The 22,980-nt window shown below is 38.4% G+C and overlaps 1 protein-coding gene across 3 annotated transcripts in view; it reads left to right on the forward strand.

Annotated features, from left to right (window-relative positions):
- The first annotated feature begins 4,360 nt into the window (after positions 1–4,360).
- LOC115781262 (voltage-dependent calcium channel subunit alpha-2/delta-1) overlaps positions 4,361–22,980 on the forward strand; it is a 68,113-nt gene continuing 49,493 nt past the window's right edge. For all 3 annotated transcript variants that reach the window (XM_030730816.1, XM_030730817.1, XM_030730818.1), the window contains exons 1-3: positions 4,361–4,628; positions 10,710–10,791; positions 10,995–11,111. In XM_030730816.1, the coding sequence (XP_030586676.1) occupies positions 4,540–4,628; positions 10,710–10,791; positions 10,995–11,111 (288 nt within the window). In that variant the 5' untranslated portion in view covers positions 4,361–4,539. The remainder of the gene's footprint in view (positions 4,629–10,709; positions 10,792–10,994; positions 11,112–22,980) is intronic.

Genomic DNA, 22,980 nt, shown 5'->3' on the forward strand with positions numbered 1-22,980 from the left:
AAGAAGAGTTATATTGCACATCCGGAGTTGAGCTTTGTTCTGTTAACAGTTTCTTTAGTCTTACTTAAGAAAGAACTTTTTAAAGTGATAATAGGCCCTGCTCATTTAATTATTTTAAGAAAGCAACTTGCTTTCTGCAACACTTTGCTCCTTCTTTTGGAGCTGCTTAATCATTATTTGTTAATTAGACCTGCCTAAAGGCACTAATTTCTGACCCTCTGTTCTCTGTGGACCCTGCACTCTTGTTCTGGAAATAACAACCAGCATTAAGTATGCACAAGTTGACATCCTAGTGCCAAAAGCTATACAAATTGCACCATGGTTACTTTGAAATGGTTCAGCAGAGCTGAGTTTGGAGTATAACACATAGCCTTTGTGCCATTTTGTTGCACCCCTGATCATGATATAGACCTGTTTTTAACATCCTATTATGATTTATTCTCATCAAGATAACACAAGATGATTTTTGTGTCTTTCTTTCTGTCTTTTTTTTTTTCATTTAAATACCCACTTTGGCTTTTTGGGGTGGAAATATTATCACCATCAACACAGCTTTAACAGCAGCTAAATGTTTGGCAATTGCATATTTCACCTGATTGATTAATATGACAGCAGAAGCTGGAGCTGGGATGATAGGTCTGGAAATAGAACGTCGGGCTTTGGTCAAGCCTTCGATGCTCTATTTAGCTGTAATTTCAAGGTATGGCCACTGTGAGGCAGAATTGACTCAAACTAGCATCTGGGGACAGTCGCTTGGCAGCCGACTGCAACTGTAAAGAAAACTTTCATGGTTAAAAAAAATGGGATGTTCTTAAAATATGACCATCAAAATTAGAGAGTTGAAAAAAGGCTATCAGGAAATGGGTCTCAGGAAAGAAACTCTAACATTACTTTTGGATATAGAAATACAAAATTAACTGTAAGGTGATGCAAATAAAATTTTAAGGGTCAAGAAGGTAGAGAAATAACCCTTTTCTATGTATATATATATATATATATATATATATATATACATAAGCAGTGAAGGAAATTATATTTCTCAATTATTTTACAATACTGTTATCAGGAATTGCATTATTATAGATAAATTATTTAGCTGAATGAAACTGATTCTAATTTGAATTTTGAAATTCTTTTTTTTTTGTCCATGATGTGGTTTATTTAGTGAAGCAAAAAAAAAGAAAAAAATCAAACCAAAAAACAATTTACTCCTTCTAAGTCTCATGTTTGAAAATTAAACATTAAAACTTAATTGCAATTATTTCTCTCTCTCTTCATTTGCTCTCAATAAATGACATTGCATATGTAAAAATTTTCACCTTGAATATATTTCATTCATCAGTATCGAATATGAATTTAAGTGTTCCCTTAATCAAATAAGTGAATTGATTCAATCTAAAGAAACACATCATACATTTATCTCATCGCTGCTACATCTATAATCAAATGTAAATGTGCATGGGTGTGGACACACTTAATAAACACCCAATCATTGCTATATCTGCACGCTACTGCATAGATGCAGAAAAGGGAGAGAGGGGGAAAGAAGATTGTATTGCAGCTGGTTTATTCTTTAAAGGTATTTCAAGTCATTTTAATACATTACCTATAGGTGGCAGTATCCTCTGCCAAATAATCCTAGACCCAGTGCAGCTGCTCTTTGACCAATTATAGTTCTACACATTATTTACTTAACATCATCAAACAATAAGTCTACAGGTTGTGCTCTGATGTCAATATTAGCTTTGAGGCTATTATTCACAAAGGATATTCTGTACTGCATGAAGATATTTTCTGTAAACTCCTCATGTGGAGTTAAAAAATATATATACACAAAAAATACATTGTAAAGTAAATTATTTATTGTATATATTCAGGTTGTTTTGGAATATATGATAGTGTGAATCATCTAACTACACTATATGGACTAAAGTACACCTGTATTCAGACAGAGATACACTGTCTTCCAGGGTCTGTCTGACAGATTTTATTCTGGTCTTTTTTCAGTGATTATTTCTCAGACTATATGAGAAGGTATGTAGCAGTGAATCCTTTTTCAGGGTGTAGTGTGAGATACTTGAAGTACTAAATGGGATTGTCTGCAGAGGAGGCCTCCATCTCTCCATCCTCTCCACACTGCTCTTTTCTCCTGTCCAGTTCTCACTATTCACTCCCATCCCATCAGCAAGCGCATCTGTTTCTCTTCTCCTTTTAGGAGAAATGAGGGTGGAAAGAGGTATAAAGGGAGAATTTGGGGAAGGTGATGTCACGAGGTATGAAGGATGAGAACAGTGAAAAAACTGAAGGGGTAAGAGCAACAGTTCAGTACAGTAAGAGCAATGGATAGGTGGGGAGGGAGAAACAAAGAGAGACAGGGGAAAAAAGGAGGAGGGGAGGGTGAGAGGACAAGAGAGATGGTGTGTGGTTGCCAAGCAACAATTGATAACCAAATCCCCAAGCACCGTGCTTGTGCTGCCCTGCCCTCCCTCCAGGCTTGAATTACACACATGTGCAAACACACACAGGCGCTTTCATAGGTTAGGTTGAATCTTTTTTGCGTTAACATTCAGTTATTCACAGTAGTGATGGCAACAATAATTTAAAATCTCAACAAAAAAAAATGACTGCAGTTGTGCCGGAGTTTGCATATACCTTATAACTTTTGAATCTCATTGGGATGCGCAGCACATCTTAATGAATTCAATATTAAAAAACATGATTGATGGGACTGAGATTTATTGGGCTCTTACTGTACTTTGCTGGTAACATTTTACTTGTGCACTGGATGTGTGGAATCAATACAGTTGTCAGCCTAGTAGTCATTCTCATGTGGGACAGTTAGTCTGCTTGCTGTCTAGGATAACTGGCAACGACTGTGCAGTCAGAGGCAGTAAATTTTCCCCTACCTCCACACTGTAGGCAATGATGAAAGGTTTTGAGGTATTTTAAAGACTAAACCCTCAGCCTGTATTTCCCTGCATGTTCTTGTGTGGGTGGTACCCCAGTTGGTCCCTTCCAGTTTTTTATTTATTTATTTTTTTTATCCAAACTGAGGTTATAAAAATAACAACAAAACTGATATATTTGCTACTTAAGCTGCCCACCTGATGGCAAGCACCGACATGGTGCTTTTTTTTGGATTTAAAAAAGGTATCAAAATTTATTTGGAAAGACCGCAGAAATTATGCTGCTTGCTCGCTATATTTTGACACCATAATTTAGCACAAAAAGTAAGGAAATGTATTATTTATTTATTATTATCAGTTATTTCCTTGCTGTAACAATGCTTCTTGGCAACAAATCTACCATTGGAAAGCCTGTTTATTCCCCCTTAAATGTAAAGAAAATGCATTTGTGGGCTGAGCAGCAGAGTTGAGGACATGGGGTGTGCCCATGAAAAACTTCTCTGCCAATGCCAAACCGCTTATTCTGTTATTGACTCTTGTTTGGTGTAGTTTATTTTATTGGATGATTGAAGCCTGAAGAAACAAGACATATTGGCAATTTAACAATTTATTCATTTAACAAAAGGGGGCTTCAGAAGCATGTGGAAGAACCATACAAAGCCACAACAGCCTGGCACCTCCTCATCACCAGCTTGGTCACACACTGCTGCGGGATGGCATCCTATCTTTAATCACCATTTGTTGCAAATCAGCCAGTGTGGTTGTGTTGGTCACTCTTGCATAAACAGCATTCCCAAGCTGATCAGTGGGATTGAGGTCAGGACTGCAGGCAGGCCATTCCATCCTCTCCACTCCCAAATTCTGGAGGTGGTTTCTGATAAATCCTGCCCTGCAGAGGTGCTGTGATCTTGAATAATAGAGTTCGGTCCCAGACTGTGGCGATGTAGGATTACCACTAGCTGCAGAATCTCTTCTTGATATTGAGATTGCCTCCAATGATGACAATCCTGAGTTTCAGCACATGGAGTTACCAGAAGCTCCAAACAAGACTCGGTAGCAAAATAAGCTGTTTGGCATTGGCAGAGTAGATTTGGCAGGTTTTTCATGGGCGCAAGACTCATACTCAACTCTGCTGCTCAACCCACAAATGCATTTTCCTTACAAATGTGCCACCATTATGAGAGCAATAGTAGATTAATTGCCAAGAAGCATTATTACAACAAAGAAATAATTAGCAAAACACTTTTTTGTGTGTGCTAAGTTTAGCTTTTATTATTATTGCCTACAAAACTACAGCGTTTTCCCTAATTGCATTAGGTTAATTAAGGGACAGAAGAATGGGAACAACAGAGAGAGAGAGAGAGAGAGAGAGAGAGAGAGAGAGAGAGAGAGAGAGAGAGAGGGAGAAAGAGAGTGGCATCACATTCAGCTCCAGTACCTGTTAGAGCGCTGGATGGCCGAGCGATCAGATTAGAGGTGTCAGTGTTCGTTTATCTGTGAGGGAGCGACAAACGGCTAAACGCGCTGCTTTCGCACGTCGCTTCATTCAGCGGTGGTGGAGGGGAGTGGAGCAGATTGTATATTGACATCCGTCGGGGAATTTCCCCTCGTTTTTTTTTTTTTTTTTTATACAATGGATTCCTGCAGGGTACGAGCCTGGGTGTTTCTGTTCCTACTGTGGCAGGACGGTTGTTGGGCATCGCAGTTTCCGACACAGCTCATGTAAGTAGGCTACAGCTCTTGTAATCCTCTTTCGATCAATTAATGTTCTGGCTTGCAGAGAGCTTGTGGTTTTGATACAGGGAGCTCCCACCCCCCCTTTTTTCTTTTCTTTTCTTTTTTTCTTTCTTTTTTCTAATGACACACGGTGTGTATAGGCTGTATGGTACGCGTGGGTGTAAGAGTGGGGTGGGCAGGTCGTTTCATTCACGCGCCGGTAGTCATTTGGATAGAGACAGCTATTTTTTCACACCTCTGCCTGCTCACATTGTTACGTTGATTAATTTTGGTTACAGTAATCAGCAGTTTGTCGCCGGTGGCTTGGCGAGCCGTGACAGCTCCTCTATGAAGTTGTAGCCTGGAGGAGAGTGTCTTTGCTTGGTCCTGCTGCTTTAGCCAATAATAAATGACAAAAGTTGGCGTTTTTCTTATTGGTCAGGAACGAGCTTGTCTACCCTTTAAGGTTATTCCTCGGTACTGTAAACTGGAGTAAGACCCCCCGCCCCTAATTTCTTTCACAATATTTCTTTTAATATAAATCTGTATACAAAAGTATGCTTAAGCAGCATTTAGAGGGTATTTAAAGTATAACATATAACTTATTATAAATGTATATGTTACATCTTGAAAAGGTGCATCTTCCCTCACAACAGGGGAAGGCCTTTTTCATTTCTCAAAAATCCGCACTTGCATTTACTCCAAAAAACTTTTGTCTGTTGTTAAATTAGGTAGCTCCGTAGATAATCTCTAAACTACTTTAGAAAAAAAAAAAAAAAAAAAGATTCCACCTGTGAAATAATATTTAGGCTATTCAAACATGACCTGCGAGGAAAGAGATTAAATGTAAATATGTCAATATGCTTGTCAGAGAGGAAATTACATTGGGGGTGGGGTAGGAGTTGGGGGGATGGGCGGTCTTACACAGGTTTTACTCTAGCAGTAAAATAGCCCAATATGGCAAAATTTGTAAATTTCTCATGGGTTTCCTTTTGATATTGTAACTCTAGAATCTGAATGACAGATGGAAAGTGAAAATTTCTTGTTTACAAACCATAAACAGTATCAGATTAAACTGTTGCTGAAATGTTGAATGGCCCACACTGGGCTGGTCGGTGTTTAGTAAGGCTGCACTTTTTTAATTGGAACAGTGATCGATGCAGCTGCAACAAGCAGCCAGAAGATACACAGGTCATTTTCAAAAACAGTCGGTGAAGCTTGATTGAAATCAAAGTACATTTTGCATATATATATATATATATATATATATATATATATATATATATATATATATATATATATATATTTCTGCAATTAATTTGCAAGGACAATCCCCTTACTCTTATTTTGAAAGCTCAGTTACTAATAACCAGCTAACCATGGTCCGTTCTGTCTTGTGTTCTTCAGACTTGCTGGCAAACTGGTCAGGTTCCCATTGTAGTGGTCCTCAATATCATTCAGCTTCTTCTGTTGAGAGGATCTCATCTGCAGAGAAGAGGTCATCCTCTCTGTAGAAAAGAGGACAAGACTCCAACTCCACCTTCTTGAACTGCAGTAGTCCTCCTTTGGCGCAGATCCTCTCAGAGGTAGAGGGCCACTCTGACCAGAATTTGCAGCAGGTGGAGAGCTGCTGTTCAAGATGGTGGAGACGGAGACTCAGTGGAGAGACATATGATTATACTGCTTGAGTTATTTATTTGTTTCTTTGTTTCTCACCCCCAGTCCCGTCGCCAGATCTCAGTCTTAAGGGGGGCTTATGAAATCCAATAGGGGGAGCACCACTATTATTAGCTTGATTAGTGATCTGGCTTGGGTGGGCGGGCCAGGGTGGGCCCAAGCGTATCAGTGGGCGGGCACGGCCCCCTACGGCCCGCCCATAGCGACGGGTCTGCTCACCCCCCTCCCACCACAAATCAAGTCTCCATCTATACACCTTTGTATCTTAATGTCCCCTCTTCTTTTTCAAATGGTTGCTAAAACATTTTGTTTAGAAGTAGAGGACGCTGTGGGGATTGCTTTGCAGCCCAGATCATCTATCAGATAGTCCTTGTTCTTCATACTTCTTTCCTACCAAATGAGCGAACAAAAAGTAAACATAAAAAGTGATCAATAAAAAATATGACTGTGTCCTGCATGCTTTTCTGCACTGCACAATACCAGTAAAGGGATTTGTGAGGAATAATTTATAAATGGGAGTATGTCTAGAAAGAATGGTAAAGAAAACTAGAAGAAGTTTCTTTTTTTTTCTTCATTTTAAAAGAAATTGGACTGTGCAAGGCAATGAGATATAACAGAATTCTTGAACATTGCCATAATGAGCAAAAGAGACATTAAAATAACTGTATTTTACACTCTGTTTTATCAAGTGCATCCTCCTGGATTGCACTGATCAAATGGATGGAGAGAAAACATTCTCATTATGGATAAGCAGTTTTGCAAACTGTAAACACCTGCTGTTCTGTCTCTTGATAATCCTAAATAGCTCCGTTGTTAAAGTAGCCGCTCTGGAGACAAAACATTTTGCATTACCTTCGTTGTTTTAAGCAACAATTTAAAGTGAACAGAAAATAAAACTGGGGCAAAAGCTTACTTTAAAGACATCGCATGGGAGTTTTTGAAGCTATTGCTCTGCTAGGAATATTTCACAGCTCTATAATTTTTTATCTCTAGTTGTTGGAAAAATAATTAAGGGTCATGAGGTGGTCAAGTCAGTTCAATCCTCAAACCCTTAACTTCACATTAAAGTGGCATTAATTTATTATTATCTAGGTCATGTTGAACAGGAGCTGAACTGGCCACCTGGGTGTCAGAGTCTTCAGAGTGAGAGCAGGCACCGCTGGTTGTTTTGGTGCAGCTGGTGTTTCCATGCCACATTTTGCTTTTCTGTCTGGACTGGACTGCTTCAGTCTTTGCCTCTATAATGATGCGTAATTAGACTGTGGTTTAATACAGCCGCCCACCGAGATACACATCATGGACCAGCTCATTACTCTCTCAAGTTCCAAAGTGATTGTAACACAACATCTGTCTCTCTTTCCTGTATTGTCTCTTTTCCTCTCTTTCTGTTTTTGTTCTCATTTGCTCTTCCTGTGTCTGTAATACGATGTAGGGCAATGCCTGACCCAGTTGCCATTGGTATACGTATTTGTGTCTGCGTGTGTGTGTTTAATTATCCAGCATTGTACTACAGGCTGCAGTAATCAAAGCCCAATGCCCAGAAACCAGAGCATAAAAATGTTGCTACCTCAGCTTAATGACATTGACTTTATTAATGTTTATTACAGGCATCTCTGAATCACCATTTTATTTTAGCCATTGAAAAGAGCCGTCCTTATGATGAGTGCGAACGCTGTGAGAGATGATGAAATGACACAGATCAGTGTACTTGTTTTTGTATAGAATAGATAAAATTAAACTAGATGGGTGACAAATATTAGAAAAAGGTGTTAGGCCGCCGTGTGCCATGTGTAACCAGAACAGCTACACCGTGACTTGGCACTGATTCTACACGTGTCTGAAAGTCTACTGGATGGATGGAACACCGTTATTGCAAAAGATGGACCCTCATTTGATGATGTTGGTGGAGATGCTGTTAAGGGCATCAGTTCAAAACTTCCCATAGGTGAGAAAGGGTTGAGGCAACAAAAACAATAAGACATGATTTACACACATTTCATACCATTCAGTGACATCTTGTGCCACCAAAGGGTGGGTGCATTGTCATCTGAGAGAAGGTGACTTCCATCAGGATAGATATATTTCATCAGAGGGAAAAGGTGATCAGTCAGAACACTTTTGTATCGATTTGCAGTAAAGCCTAATTAAATAGATTCTTTTAACATTTCAAATATAAATGTGAACTGATAGATATGGCTTTGGGGTGTAGCATTACTCTACTATTTTCCTTTTTTGCATCTCATATTGCAGTGCTTGGTTTCCATGTATACATAAAGCAGAGAAGAATACAAAGACCTTAATTCATGTGAAAACTGGACCTGTATTCTGCATCCTCAGACTGAATGTTTTATATAAATTTCCGACCAGTGACCAACAAAATATTCCAGTCATCCACATTGTACTTGTAGAATAATACATAGACACATAGCCTAGTTATCTCATCTATCTGTCAGCACCAGAGTGTTGTTTTTATCACTGAGGAGATTCCACAGAAGCTACAGTTAGGAAGTCATGTGAAGGTGCCCTTTGCTCTTCTGAATGATAAATTCCTGGAAGCACACACATAAACTGTAAGTCACAGTTGACTTGTCAGTGCTTCAGGCTTCAAGAGCTAAGGTCCACCAAAACACACACAGTGTGTACACAGTGCAGGGTTTTGTTATAAACAGTGGAAAAAATGGGATAAAATGTGTTGCAAAATACTTAAAGAAATGACCCAAACCCTGGCTGATACTGCTAAATTTACAATCCAAATAAAACTGGATGCAAAGGCAGAGAAAATTATATTTATTTTGGTGAGGTTTTCTCCCAAAAAAGAAAAAAAAACAAAAAACAAACCTACGCAAACAATTATGACTGCAACAGATCAACACAGAATAAATACAAAATATGACCAACAGCCCCATAAACACATGTACGTAATTTGTATTAGCCAGTAGGCTGTAGGTTCAGTGGAAATAACTGGCCTACATATGACTGGTAATATGTCCTTTCCTCAAATCATTATAGAATTTAAGAAGGTATACTTTTTTTCAAGTTGAAGATTGAGAAGCAAAGATATAAATCTCCTGACTTACACTAGTAAAGCTTTCCCTAAACTACCGAATTTCACATTTACTATTCCCTGTAGTATTCCCTATCTTCCGAAGTGTCTCATCTTTCTCCACAAGTGTGCTTGCTTTGAATGTTCCTCATTCACTGTAGATTTTGTATCCCTGATGCATTTTTTTCCTTGCTTTTTGATCTTCTGAACCTTTCTGTCTTGCCAACCCCCTCAGCTGTACTAAATGTCACGGTCGATGTTTTTCACGTAGTAAATTGAATGACTTTCAACACGCTGCTGCAATGACAGTTTTTGAAAATATTTTCTGAGTATAAATATCTGATTTTCAATGTTTGTTCCAGTGTGTGTGTGTGCGTGCGTGTGCGTGCGCATGTCGCTTCACCTTTGGAGACGATCACAGCTGAGTTGTGAAATGGAAGTTAATGAGAACATCTCTATCCTATCCCCTATACGAACCTGCTATCATTCTCATACACTATTAATGACAGTGTCTCATCGTGCATGTGCACTCAAATACACTTCCGCAGGTATGTCAGTGCAGCATTCAGTACACGGTAAATAAATGCATGTACAGTACCAGTGTGTCCAAACTTTTGACTGGTACTGTAAATGTGTAGAGTCAGATTATCCTAACAAGTCACTGTATCACCTCTTAGGTTCTTGACATTCTCCTCTTGCCAGTCATCATCCATGGCCACTTTATTTTGGTGGCACAGAGTGAGTAATGGGGGAGGATGAGACTAAGACAGTGTGTGGCACAGTGATAGATGTACTATCACTACATAGAAAGTTAAAAAAAAAAAAAAAAAAAAAAAAGATAAGCATCAGGTGAGCAATTTTAACTCAAGTGAGTTGGTACCATCTTTGAGTCTGTTGTTTGGTTGCTATTATATGTACATCAATGGCACCAGCAGGCTGGAAATGATTAAAGCTCTTTGAGATACACAAAAGCATGTTGGTCTTAGATACCTCCCACCTCTGTGGTTGTCCACTCACATCACTGTCACTAGTCACAACAATAACTGACACTTGTCTGATTGGTTGACTTCATGTTTGATCTCTCTGAAAGCAATTGTATTAGTTGACATTCAGTGACACATGCTTTATTAGATGACATTGTGTTTGTTTCTGGTGATCTGGGTTTGATTGGTTGACATTTTGCCTGACCCACACGAGTGATTCTCTTTGACCTTGTTTGTTTTGGCGTAATGTGACCTGATGGTCTTTTTAGATGATAGATATAAGATAGCTTGATGGACAGTTTAATTGAAATGCATGCAATGTCTCTTCTAAACTGGTTATATCTCAGTTACAAGATTGGTTGCATGCATTGTTTTGTCCCACAGGATTAAAGAATGGGTTGATCAGATGCAGAAGGAGCTTGTTACCCTGGCAGACACAGCCACAGCTGGGAAGAGCCTCACTCAGGTATAAACACCAGACTGACTTTATGTATGCATAAAATCAGAGTATAACCTGATTTTTTAACATATAAGTCAAGTCCTTGTATTTCAGTGTTATCATGCTTATTTTTTTGTGAAAATATTTATCTGTAACTAAAACAAATAAGTGTGTAAAACATCCTTTTTTTTGTATTAAATCAGCAATTGCATTTGTCTTTGTCCATCTAGATTTTTCTAAAAAACCAAAACCTCTACACTGTGGAGCAAAACGATGCGGAGGAGCTAGTGGCCAGAGCAGCCAGGAACATAGAACAGCTGCTACACAAGAGGTCTGCTGCCTTGGAGGTAAAATTCACTCCTCTCAAAGGAGCCAACTGTCAGTTTGCAGTTTGTTTGTAGCTTCTGATGCTGTGCAGGACAAACTCTTCAAGTGCCACGACAGAGAGCAGTTTTCCATCTGTTCTTCTTTTAGACTTCACCATGGATATTAAATAATCAAAATGTGATGGTTAAAAACACCGAAGATAAACTTAAGTGCATTAGCTTTTGGTGACATGGGGATGTTTGTGACATTCAGTCATTGTAAAAGTGAAGAATAACAGGGGATTTCTGATTCGAGTCAAAATAGCAACAGGAATTCACTTCAGGCACATTTAATTCATTTCAGATCAGGGACAAAAATCATCATCATAATAGCAATTTGAAAAAGATGATAAGAAATTAAGTAACTTTAAACAAACATAACACCCTGTGCTATGTTTAGATGCTGTGACAGTCACAAAACTAAAAGCAATCAGATACAATAGCTTTCTGTTTTCTGAGCTGCAGGACAGCATTATGTCAGAAGATATAAACTGCCACACTTGTAAAGTCACGATCATGTGAAATAAAGTCAATAAAAAAAGGTTAAAGTAAACATATGCTTTCAGTGATGCAAATTAAATAAAGTTTGCTGAATTAAGTGATGCATCTATGCACCAGACTGTACTGAAGAAATGACCATTTGCTCTTTGAGTAATAGAACAGAGTTGACACAGAAAAGAGATTTAAATGTTCGCATTTATTACTGGAAATACATCTGCTCTTTCTTGACTGTTTGCTTTCAAAAATAGTTATGCACACTTCTGATAGTTTTGTTTTGATGAGAGAATCTAATTAAAGGAATTTGTAATCCTGAAATCAAAGTATTGAGACTGATTACTTGTTTGATTTTTAGATTATACATTCAAAGGGCAATAATATCTACATACAGTAAAATTCAGTTGAATATCTAATAAACAGACCTACCAGAACTACCACACTTATATTATGGGGAGAAATTATACATTATATGCCAAACTGAATGATAGTCTTTTCCTAAAGTAGAACAAAATATGTAACTGTAATAGGATTATTGAGTAAGCCGTGAATAGTTAAGTCGAGTAATTCACAAGTTATTGCCCAAAACGTAACACATTATGTTACATTCACACCACCATCTGTGTATTATCTATTTGTTTGCAGATTCGTCTGGCTAAGTTTTCCAAGTGTGGTTGCTGCTTCTTTGGTCTAAGTCCAGGGCTTTTAAATGGAGTTTCATTCAAAACATTTTAAGGGGTTTTAGCAACACACTGTCTGGTGCTTCTCCAAACCTAGTTGTTTAAAGTAAACAGCTACCTAACAGTTATTCAGAACAACCATTTGTAGGTTTCCATGTTGTCACAATCTAAACCTGAGCAGTGTTTATGACGTCTTCTTGTGGTCTCTTTAGAACAAACTAAGGTGATATGTGCATAAAGATTTATAAATCTATCTTTGCTCAATAGTAGAGGATAGACACTGAATGTTAAAGGAACAGTGAGTGAAGCATATACTTGAAAGAGCAGAGAACAGGGACTGACATCTTTCTTCTTTCGGACTGAATGTGGTAATGAGAGCCTCGACCCTGGGGATGTTCTTCCCCCAGTTTCTTTTTCTTTCTTTCTTTCTTTCTTTCTTTCTTTCTTTCTTTCTTTATATATATATATATATATATATATATATATATATATATATATATATATATATATATATATATATATATATATATATTTTTTTTTTTTTTTTTAGGTCAGAGATTCTCATCTCTACTAGGCGTTTGAGCTGTCTTTGAACACCACTTTGCCTTTTTAAGGCCTTACCATTGTTGTCTTATTAGTAATGGAAAGGGTTTGTTCATGAATGTTCATAAACTTGTGTCCTGCCAAGTGTCTGTCTTGTGTTTGTTAAGCAAAGACACTCATGTTCTTATCATTTTTCCAAGTACTGGTGCCATAAGATGTGTAAGCAGCAAAGTGAGAATTGGCTCTAGTGCACAGACAAGCGATGGAAGACAGCAATGGCTGTAAGACTGGACAGTGCTACTGTGTATTTTTTGTGTGTAGAGTTCATGAGGGTGGGTGGTGGGTGGGTGGGACATCAGCTTGATGTTGACAGTTGATCCAACCCCCACACATTGATCACGTCTCACTCTTTATTATTACTCATCTTCTGAGTAACCTCAAGGCACACCGATATTGGATTCTTTGTCATGAGATGTATGGATGAGGAGATAAAATGATAAACGCATACTGGCAAAAACAGGCAGGTCAACATGAAAATAATGGATCTGTGGATTGACAGACAGATAGATAATAAGCAATGAGGAAACAAAGAATGCTGGGCCTAGTCTTTCTGATACTTATAGACCTCATACAGTAGCAGTGACAATAAACACCAGCAAACACAAATCAGAAGATGATATACAGGAAGCAAAGAGTCCCAGTAGATTTCAGTTGTGCTTTGAGATTTTTGCTGACCAATCTTCTAAGTTAAAGGTGGGCTTTTGGCTCTAAACTTTATTAAGCAAAATTCAGGAAGCGAATCTTCATTGCAACTGGGACTTCCTTTTTTTTTTATTCAGTGCCTTTGATATAGGGCTGGGAGTGACTCGCAATGTCAATATAATTGGAAATTGCCCAAGGCACTCAAGCCATTTTCACTTACTTGACAACTGCTTTCAAACTTTTATCCTTCAGTTGGCTTTTGTCTTTCTCTTTCTTTTGTCTTCTCTGTATCTCTTTATCTGATCTCTAACTCTGCATGATGGATGACCTTCCAAAGGCCACGGTTTACCTAGCCACAGGTGTGTGAAATGAGTGTCTGTTTATGTATGTCTTCTCATACTTTCATAAATAAGCGTGAGGCAGAATATAACATGCATTATTAATGTGTACTTGGCTGAACACTACTAGGAGAGATCACTGTGTCAAAGATTTTACAATGGATAACGTGGCTTAAGCCCAATGGGGATACTCAAGCACTTACACATGAAAGCATTCATTGTTTAGATTGCCCACTTGACCCACCCACTATATTATCATTTGCTACATAGTAGAATCAGTAAGGGATAATGGCAGACAGCTGTTTGATAGGGTTTAGAGACTGTACTATAGCCACTTAAACACGTATAAGCCAAAGAGCCAAAGTACCAACAACTTCTCAGTACACACCTTCACAAAAACAGTTTGATGCTGTTATACTGTTTTAAAATTGTACTTAGAATGATATCATTTTGAAAATGTTTGTCAACTATGATTGACCACTGAGTGAAATTGTGTGATACTCTCCAGACTGGATTTACTTACCTAAACATGCACATCTCTCCCTGGTACATCGTCAGCTCGTTATCTCTGTCTTTAATGCCTGAGTTCACTCTAATTAAAGCCTCAGTTACTGATACAATTGAATTGATGTTACAAGAGACAAATTCAACAAACATTGACGAAAGGGCACTGATGCACGTTCACACATCCAACTAATGGTGGTTTATACAAAATTTCTTTGTTTAATATACTGTTCATCCAGTGCCTTGTGATTGTGTGGGTTCCCTCTTTTTTTTTAGATGTTCAAATGAGGTTTTGAAATATCTGGCAGTGACAAAATTTGTCAAGTAGTTTGCTTCATTGATACCATCACTTGCATGAGTATGACATAAGGACTTACCACAAATGAAATCAATTACACACATTTCTTGGTGAGGTAATATTTCATAGGGGCTTAAGGTCCTTATTTTAAAAAATAAATTACTGCCTGACACAGCTGCAAATTAGAGTATTTACCCACCATTTTTATTCCTCAAGTATAAGCTCTTTGTACTTTTTTGTATCAGATGCACCATCCATCCAGGCACAAACTTTTTTGCAAACCCAGAATGGACCTGCACCATATTTTACAAGTTCCTACCAGTTTTGGTGATGCAGGCTGAGCATTACTTTAAGTAATGCTGCATACTGGCTGATTGTTAGATGCTTGCTCTTTGAAAGGGTTATTCCTGCACATAGAAACCACATTTCAGCTGCAGTTATTTGTTTTTACTTGAACAGTCTGCATGGGGTAAATGTGTGTCTACAATATGTGTATATGTGCGCACAATTCCTCTCTTCTCCTTAGGTGAAGGACTCTATCCATTGACTAATGAGCCACTCCACAGCATTACTTAGAGTGATCCCTCAGCCTGAAAAAAGAAAATTCTACAGGACACAGGTGGTGGTGTGTGAGACGGTTGGTGCGTGTATGTTTGTGGGTTGATGTGTTTTTGCAAAATAGCATGTCTTCATTTTGCAATGTTGGCAACATGATTGTGGCACTCCCTTACAGAAGAGAATTTAGCAACATGTGGGTGAAATAACTAATTTGATTTGAAGGTATAGAAAGAGCACTGCTAAAGCCCTACAGTATGACCTCCAGTGGACTACTCATGTGCATGTTTCTGACCGAACTGTCAGGATCAGACTCTTTGAGGATGGCATGAGGGCCCAACATCCTTTAATGGGACTTGTGCTCAGAGACCAGCATCGTGCAGTTCGATTGGGATTTGCTAGAGAACAACAGAACTGGCAGGTCTACCACGTGTGCCAATTCTCTTTATAGATGATTTTGCATGCATCATAGCGATTGCCTTGCCGTCTGCAGACTCTTCCATGCCTGTCGCATGTGCTCAGTGTGAACTTGCTCTCATAAAGGCAAAGACAAAAAGCAAAACTAGGGAAAAATCTGTCACGAAGGATAAGGAGAAAGAAATGGTCTGTGCCCACCACGTACAAAACCATTCCATTTTGGGGGCTGTCTTGTTGTTGCCTTTTCAGTGTGCCTGCTTTCACTTTCATTTGCTGAAAGCTGAGGTTGACTCACCATGGGTTATCCTTCCTTACTAGACAGATTTATATCCCTGAAGTTTAAATGACTTTGTGTTATATTGTTATTATCACATGTTCCTTAAGGCTGGTCATCCAAGTCAACTCTGGATTGTACCTTTCATTCATTACCTGATATACATGTGTATAATAATTACATATAACAACACAATATGACACAGTATGATATGCCAGTCCCATTTCTGTAGATTAAACATATTTGAAAAAAAAAATGTTTCAGCTGTTGTTAGAACACTTTCCAATATTGTTAGCAAGATGCAGTAATAATAACTCTCAGACTGCAGTCACAGCAATAACTGTATCATATCGAAGTCACACCTGTAATACTGTCACACACAAGATTGCCATGGTAATGCTACACAGTTCAATTATCCGGTTCCCTCTGTCTGAAGATGTACTTTAAGTGTTTAATGTGTTATTTGTACATCTCTTTAATAGAGTCTTTGTACCCCAGGTGTTGGACCATATTTTTATTAATCTGCTGCCTGCTGTCACAATGTTATAATAATGAGCACAAGATGTGTTTATCTCTCTGTGCGTGTGTGTGTGTGTATGTACCAATGTGTAATACAGTAATGAGTAATGGCTATGACACGATCAGAGCTATCCCAGTCTCCAGAGCAGATGTTGCTCAACTTCCCATCTTCATTGTGCGCTGATCATATTAAGCAGGCAAAAGGTATGTGCGTGTGTGTGTCTTTGTCTGTGTGGATGCTGCTTGTGTGATGACAAAAGGCGGGGGGAGGGCAGTGCAAATGGAGAATTCTAACTAGACTTATAGCAGGCCAGGGACAATAGTCTAATTCATTAATCATGAAGAAATCCAAACTGTGTTAGTGAATCACAAAATGTATTACACAGTATTTTGCTGTCTAAAGATGCTCTTTCTTCACAATTAATACTGATCAATATCAATTAAATGAGGCATGTAGCATTTTTCAGAATCAGTGTTTCCATACTATGTAATTATTACAGTAATTGAGATGAAACAAGGTAATTCGGATCAGCTGTCTTACACTAGCATGAGTGCATCGCTTCCATTCTGCTTTCAGCCACTGTTACTACCATTCATCTTTTTGACATGTTAATTCTTTACAGATCAACTTTGTAGCACTTTTAAATGTATCTTTCACTGAAATGGGTACTAACCAATAGACATGTAAATAATGATATTTAATAATTGTAATAAAACTCATCAGTCTCATAATCATAGGTAGTAAATCCTCAATACAGTCAGTCTTTTGCCTTGACAAACTAGCCCAGACAGGAAATCTTAAAGAGTAGGAAAAAAAATGAAATGAAAATATTTTGAAGATACTAGAAAATTTTAAAATTTAGATGAAGCATGAAGCATAAGCACGTAACAAGTTACATACTCCAGATATCGCCACACATAATAAAAATACAATGAGGTATATTTTTCTGACATGTTACAGTGTTCTGCATGTTTATGTCACAGTTTAGTACATGAAGCTTTACCCCGATTTCAACAGAAAACATCTTTAAAACACATCTTTCACTAACTTAAGATAACAAATCAGTTAAATAGGCTATACCTCAGTGTTAATTAGATAAAAATAAATAAGCTGGGATTTTTGTAACAATAGAGTAAGGATTGTACTCATGATTGACTAAATAGATGCTTCACCTTATAAGTATGGAGAAATCACTTTCAGGTCTCTTGGAGTCTGCTTAAGTGAAGCATGCACAGTTGGCTCCCTTCTAGTGCAGCAGCAAGTATGCAAGGTTCCTTTAGGTCAGAGTGATTGTAAATCGAAATAGCCATTTGAGGACGTATGAGAGGCTTTGGGAGGACCCTCCAAGCAGTTGTGGCTGCTCAGCCTTGCAGCGCAGCTACTGCACTACAAGGACATTGCATTGTCCGAGCGGACTGGAAAGAAAGATATTAATGCCAGCTACTTATCCATGGTGTGCACAATTCTCCAACTCTGTGGTATAGGCACACTTGGTCTCTGGAGCTTGAAAAAGGCGACTGGACTTCTTTTTGTTTCTTGAAGACGTTTCACCTCTCATCCGAAAGGCTTCTTCAGTTCTCAACCAAATGGTGGAGAGACCCAGGTATTTAAACCCCTGTGGGCGTAGTCCCCTGGAGGTGGTTATGACCCTCTATAGGCACACTTAGCAATGCATCTTTGAGATACATGCATGACAACAAAAAAATCCAGAGAAAAATAAATGAGATTGGGAGATTTACTCTGCCCATCAGCAAGTCTCTCCCATGGGTTTTCACAGCTGCAGATACCTCAGCTCTGTCTCTCTATCTCATGCTTTCTTCCTCCCTTTACCTATCTCACCTCCTTTTCTTTGGGTGCTTCAACCTTTCTGTCAGCCTCCTGTTCCAGTACACCCAGTGTTGTCTCCCTTTTGTTCAGATTCTGGCCTTTTGTCACATTTTTCTGTCAAATTGATATTTGAAATCAATCTTTTGGCTATCTGCTCTGACATCTCTCATTGCTTTTTCATGCTCACTCTGTTCTTCTGCTGCCTATCGTGTCTTTCTCCATGCAACTCTCATTTTCAACTCTTGTGCTTAATTGTATTACTGCTATCCTGTCTGTCTGTTCTTTCCACTGCTTCCCAAAATATTTTTTTCATGCTTCCCTGATTCTAATCATCTTGTTTCTTACTCTTTTTGTCCTCCTTATTCCTCCTTGTGCATGAAGTATCTATTTATGGATGAAGGTATATTTGTTGGTCCTTTTCCTAATACAGAAACCCAGCCCGTTGCTCAGTTAACCATCCATAACCCACGCAACTATATGTTTATGTCATCCCAGTGTTCATTCTTATAAGCTATGTTTTAATGAGCTTACTTTGAAGGCAGTGATCATGCTGAGTCGGAGTATTGTTTTTATCTCTCCACACTGTTTTTTGTGTTAATACATCTGCTCATTAATTATGTCCAATCCCTCTTCCCTTTTCAGACTCATCACTTTCTTTTTTCTTTCTTTTTTGTCACACCTCCCCCATTTTTACTTTCTCACCATCCATTTGAGCCACAGCTCATTATGGCAAGTAAAAAACACGTATGTGGACACATCAGAACTGAGGAAGGGTAAAATAAGAGTGAATGTGGGTGTTAATGATCATTTAGACTGTTACTACTCTTGTAAGTATTACTTTGTTGTCTGTGGGAGTGGGGCAGTGTGCACTGAACATCCTATTGATTTCAGTGTCTGAAGCCTTTAGACACACATGCAGACACACACACGCATACTCATAGGGTGTCTGGGATGCTCTGTGAGGTTTAGCAGAGCCTGTCTCATCTTCTCTGTCTATCCTTTAAGCTGTGCTCTGCTTTCTCACTAAATGCATGGTGGGCTGCCGGGCGGCCCTGGCAGAATGACAACTAAGAGTGGTGAGAGCAGGGCAGAAATATCTCTCTGTGGGACTAGCAGGACTATCCAGCGCTCAGGTCAGCTCTCAATGGCAGTAGAACAATGATCCCATACATCAGTGACTATGAACAGTTAAATGCTGTATCTGCCCTATTTGGCTCTCTGAATATTGATATGCACAGCAGTTGTTGCAGTCATCATGAGGTTATTTTTATGTTCAGCTGGGATTAAAATACAGCTAACTAACATGTTTCAGTACTGCGTCCTGTGGATTTTATCGAACATTTTTGCCTTAGACTCCATTATTCTTATGAACCTCCTCTTCCCTGTTCTCCCTGAAATCTCTGAATCATCTAGTCCCCCTGAGTACAAGACCCAGTTTTAATGTTATGTTGAACAAAATGTAACTCGGTTTTTAGGTAGACTTAGATAGCTTTTAGACTTTTAACCAGTTCATTTTTCAGTGGGAGTCCAAAAACAACTTCTCTTCCCAAGAATTGCATGCCTAATTCCCATTCTCCCTGTATCCATGCAGCCCTCTGCTGCCTATTGTATGACTGCAGGGGAGTGATATCTCTTCTCGGGTCTCTAGTGGTCTTGCACTGAAAGAGTGAGCTCATTATGGTGTCCAACTTTCACAATTAGTGAAAGTGAGACTAAACCATTAGGTCAGGCATGTTGCAGCAAGTAATCTATTAAAGTGCAAATTTGTGTGTTTTAGCAGAGTAACAGTGGCTTCTAATCAGTGGGCAGAGACAGAAATTTTCAGTAGCGCTAATGAATTGTTGTGTTCAGTCAGAGAGTTTAGCTGTCACTCATTGAGTGGCCTCTTCAAATCTAGATTCTATAGTGCAAAGCACATTTGACTGTGTTTTTGCTTTCTTTTGGTAGACTGATAACCTTTGTGTGTATGCGTTTGACAGAAAAGAGAGATAGAGAGGGATGCAAGCAAAATAGAAGGGTAATTAGGTATCTTTCCTCGCACACTCATTCTCACACTCCCTCCCCCATATCTCCCAGAGGGGAGTGGAGGCTCGTCAAAGCCCTGTCATGAATTTTTAACATGCCTGTTGGTCTAGTCTCTTAGGAGGTATGTGTAGATGTGTGTGGTTTTTGCATGTGCATGTTCATATACAGTCACACAAACCATTTCAGTCTTATATAATCCATTAATGTCAAACAAATGGCTTAAGTATGATGCACTATGTATCGGGTGTTAAACAGCTGTTGCTTATACACATGTATCATATCTGATAAAATGTTGTGCTGAGGGAGAAGCCCAAAGGAGAGATCATATAGAGAGATCCATGTTTATGGACCACTTTAAATGTGTGTTCCTGAATCTTTTTTCACTGATACTATGCAAGCATAACATTTTGTGATCTATGGCCTGGTTTTATGTGTATGTGATAAAGCTCAGTTAGTGCTCTTGTGTTACGCTAACATGACGCGATGCTACACTGTTGACATTTGGCACCTTACAAATCTCGCCAGTAAATCAAGAATGCTCCATCTTTGCTCGGCTTATCTGCTGAAGGCATTTATGTCAAACTTAGCAGAGTCAAGTTACTGTGTTGGGCGGTCTCATTTTGGGATCTCCCTGTTGCTAAGCAACATCATCAGGGGCACTAATGTCACTCTTATCTGTGACCTCATGATGATTTCATAAGTGCATCAGCATAGTTTTGAATCATGCTGAAGTACTCTAGAGCACAAAAAAAATTTTTTTTTTAATTAAAAAAAAAAAAAAAAAAAAAAAAAAAAATATATATATATATATATATATATATATATATATACATACATACACCACTTTAACATTTGTATACACAGTAGAAGACTAGTTAAGTAGACTAGTGCACAAAATACCAGTAGAAGAAAGGCAGTCGTGACCAACACAATTTTATGTGGAATAAAAACAAATGCTGTCCCTGTACCATGTGGCTATGCTTCTAATTAAAAAAAAACAAGATACCTTATGTCTGTCTGCCTTATGGAACTGCCAGTCAGACATCACTGCAAAAACTGCAACTTTAAGTAGCGCAATTAATTTAAGTATGCAGAAGTAGTCACTGACATAGTCTAAACACTTTAGTGACTGGTGGTTGCTGGCATCCAGCATTTGACTGTGATGCTTGCTACCATCAGACACTCATAACTGGTAAACATGATTCAGCACTTGATGCAGTGATAGAACACGCTTTTTTAAAAATGTACAGCCTGTATTGAGTACAACACTTGTAATAATTTCACTTTTTCACTGTTTTGTGTTATGGTCAGTGTGTGCATGTGTGTATAGCTGCAATAGGGTGTATATTTAGCTGCTGACATCTAGTGTATAAGAGTTGGAGACAAGTCTGGAACAGAGCCCAGGACTGGAGGCCAAAGGAATGGGACTGTTGATCAAAATGAAACGATCGCCGACAGCAGACACATGGTCACAGACTCACTTATACGAACATGCCCACACTTAGTAAAAACACAAATTGACAAATACTATAAGCATCTCATCCAAAGATGTATCTGTCCAACATGCCTGTTATACTTACATGCACAATCCAACAGATGGCTGTCAGAGGCGAATGTAGACAGTTTATCGTGATCATGTAAAAAAAAAGAAAAAAAGAAAAAAATCTGATTCTAATATTCAAAATGATTCTCTAAGGCTATTTTAACCTTGCTGTTGTGAAGGAAGGTTTCTCGCCCAGCTCTCTGCCTTGATTTCTGATTGTAATTTTGTTCTAACCTCTTACCTTTTCCATCTCACTGTCTCCCTGCACATAGTATCAGTTATGAAACTCGGCGCAAGATGTCTTAAAAATTGATGCAAAGCTCACGGTTAAATTAGTCCACAAATCACAATTAAAGTGTAGAAATAAAGTATTTGTCTCTCCTCTTTTTTTTGAGACATTGTTTTCTTGTCAGCATGTTTCTCAGTTCTGTTCCAGTATAAAGAAGATGAAATAACACTTTGATAGATTATAAAGTAAGCATTGCCTTCAGTGTGTAGTACTATTGGAAAGCAATATCTCAGTATGTCTAAACATCAGAACATTCATACAAAATTTTATTCTTGTAATTAGTGATAAACATTTATTTCATTGGATGTATACAGAACACATCAGTACATACTTTGTTCGCAGAGGGAAGAAATGTGTTGTTATTATGGCTTGTACTTAAAAAGTAAAGAAAATAAAAATTGTATGTGTATGTGAAATTGCAGATGACAGATGAGTAGACCAAAGGTGGGGTTAATTGCATTTATATTTCTTTGTTAATTTCCAGTTTGATTGACAGCCTTTTAAGTGGGTAATTTACTTGTTCTTCACTTTAGTCACTGATCCATTTCTTCCAGCACTGACCCCAACATTTTTTTTTTTAATTCAGTTAGCTCCATGTTTCATATATCACACTCTCTGTCGCACGCACACTTTCAGGCACACACCCACACACTACTTTCTTACAGTACAACCTTTTCATTTTGACATTCTGACACTCTGTGGCGTGGCCTTTAGCGGACAGTGAGTGCTGCAAGACCTTGATAGCCCTGTGGTTTGAGCTCTGCAAGTGAGATCATAATCATTTCTCTCTTGTCTCTAGGGTGCTCTCCACTGTGATTTCTAACGCTCTCTTTTGCTCAGA

Source organism: Archocentrus centrarchus, chromosome 6 (genome assembly GCF_007364275.1).
Source record: "Archocentrus centrarchus isolate MPI-CPG fArcCen1 chromosome 6, fArcCen1, whole genome shotgun sequence".
NCBI lineage: Eukaryota > Metazoa > Chordata > Actinopteri > Cichliformes > Cichlidae > Archocentrus > Archocentrus centrarchus.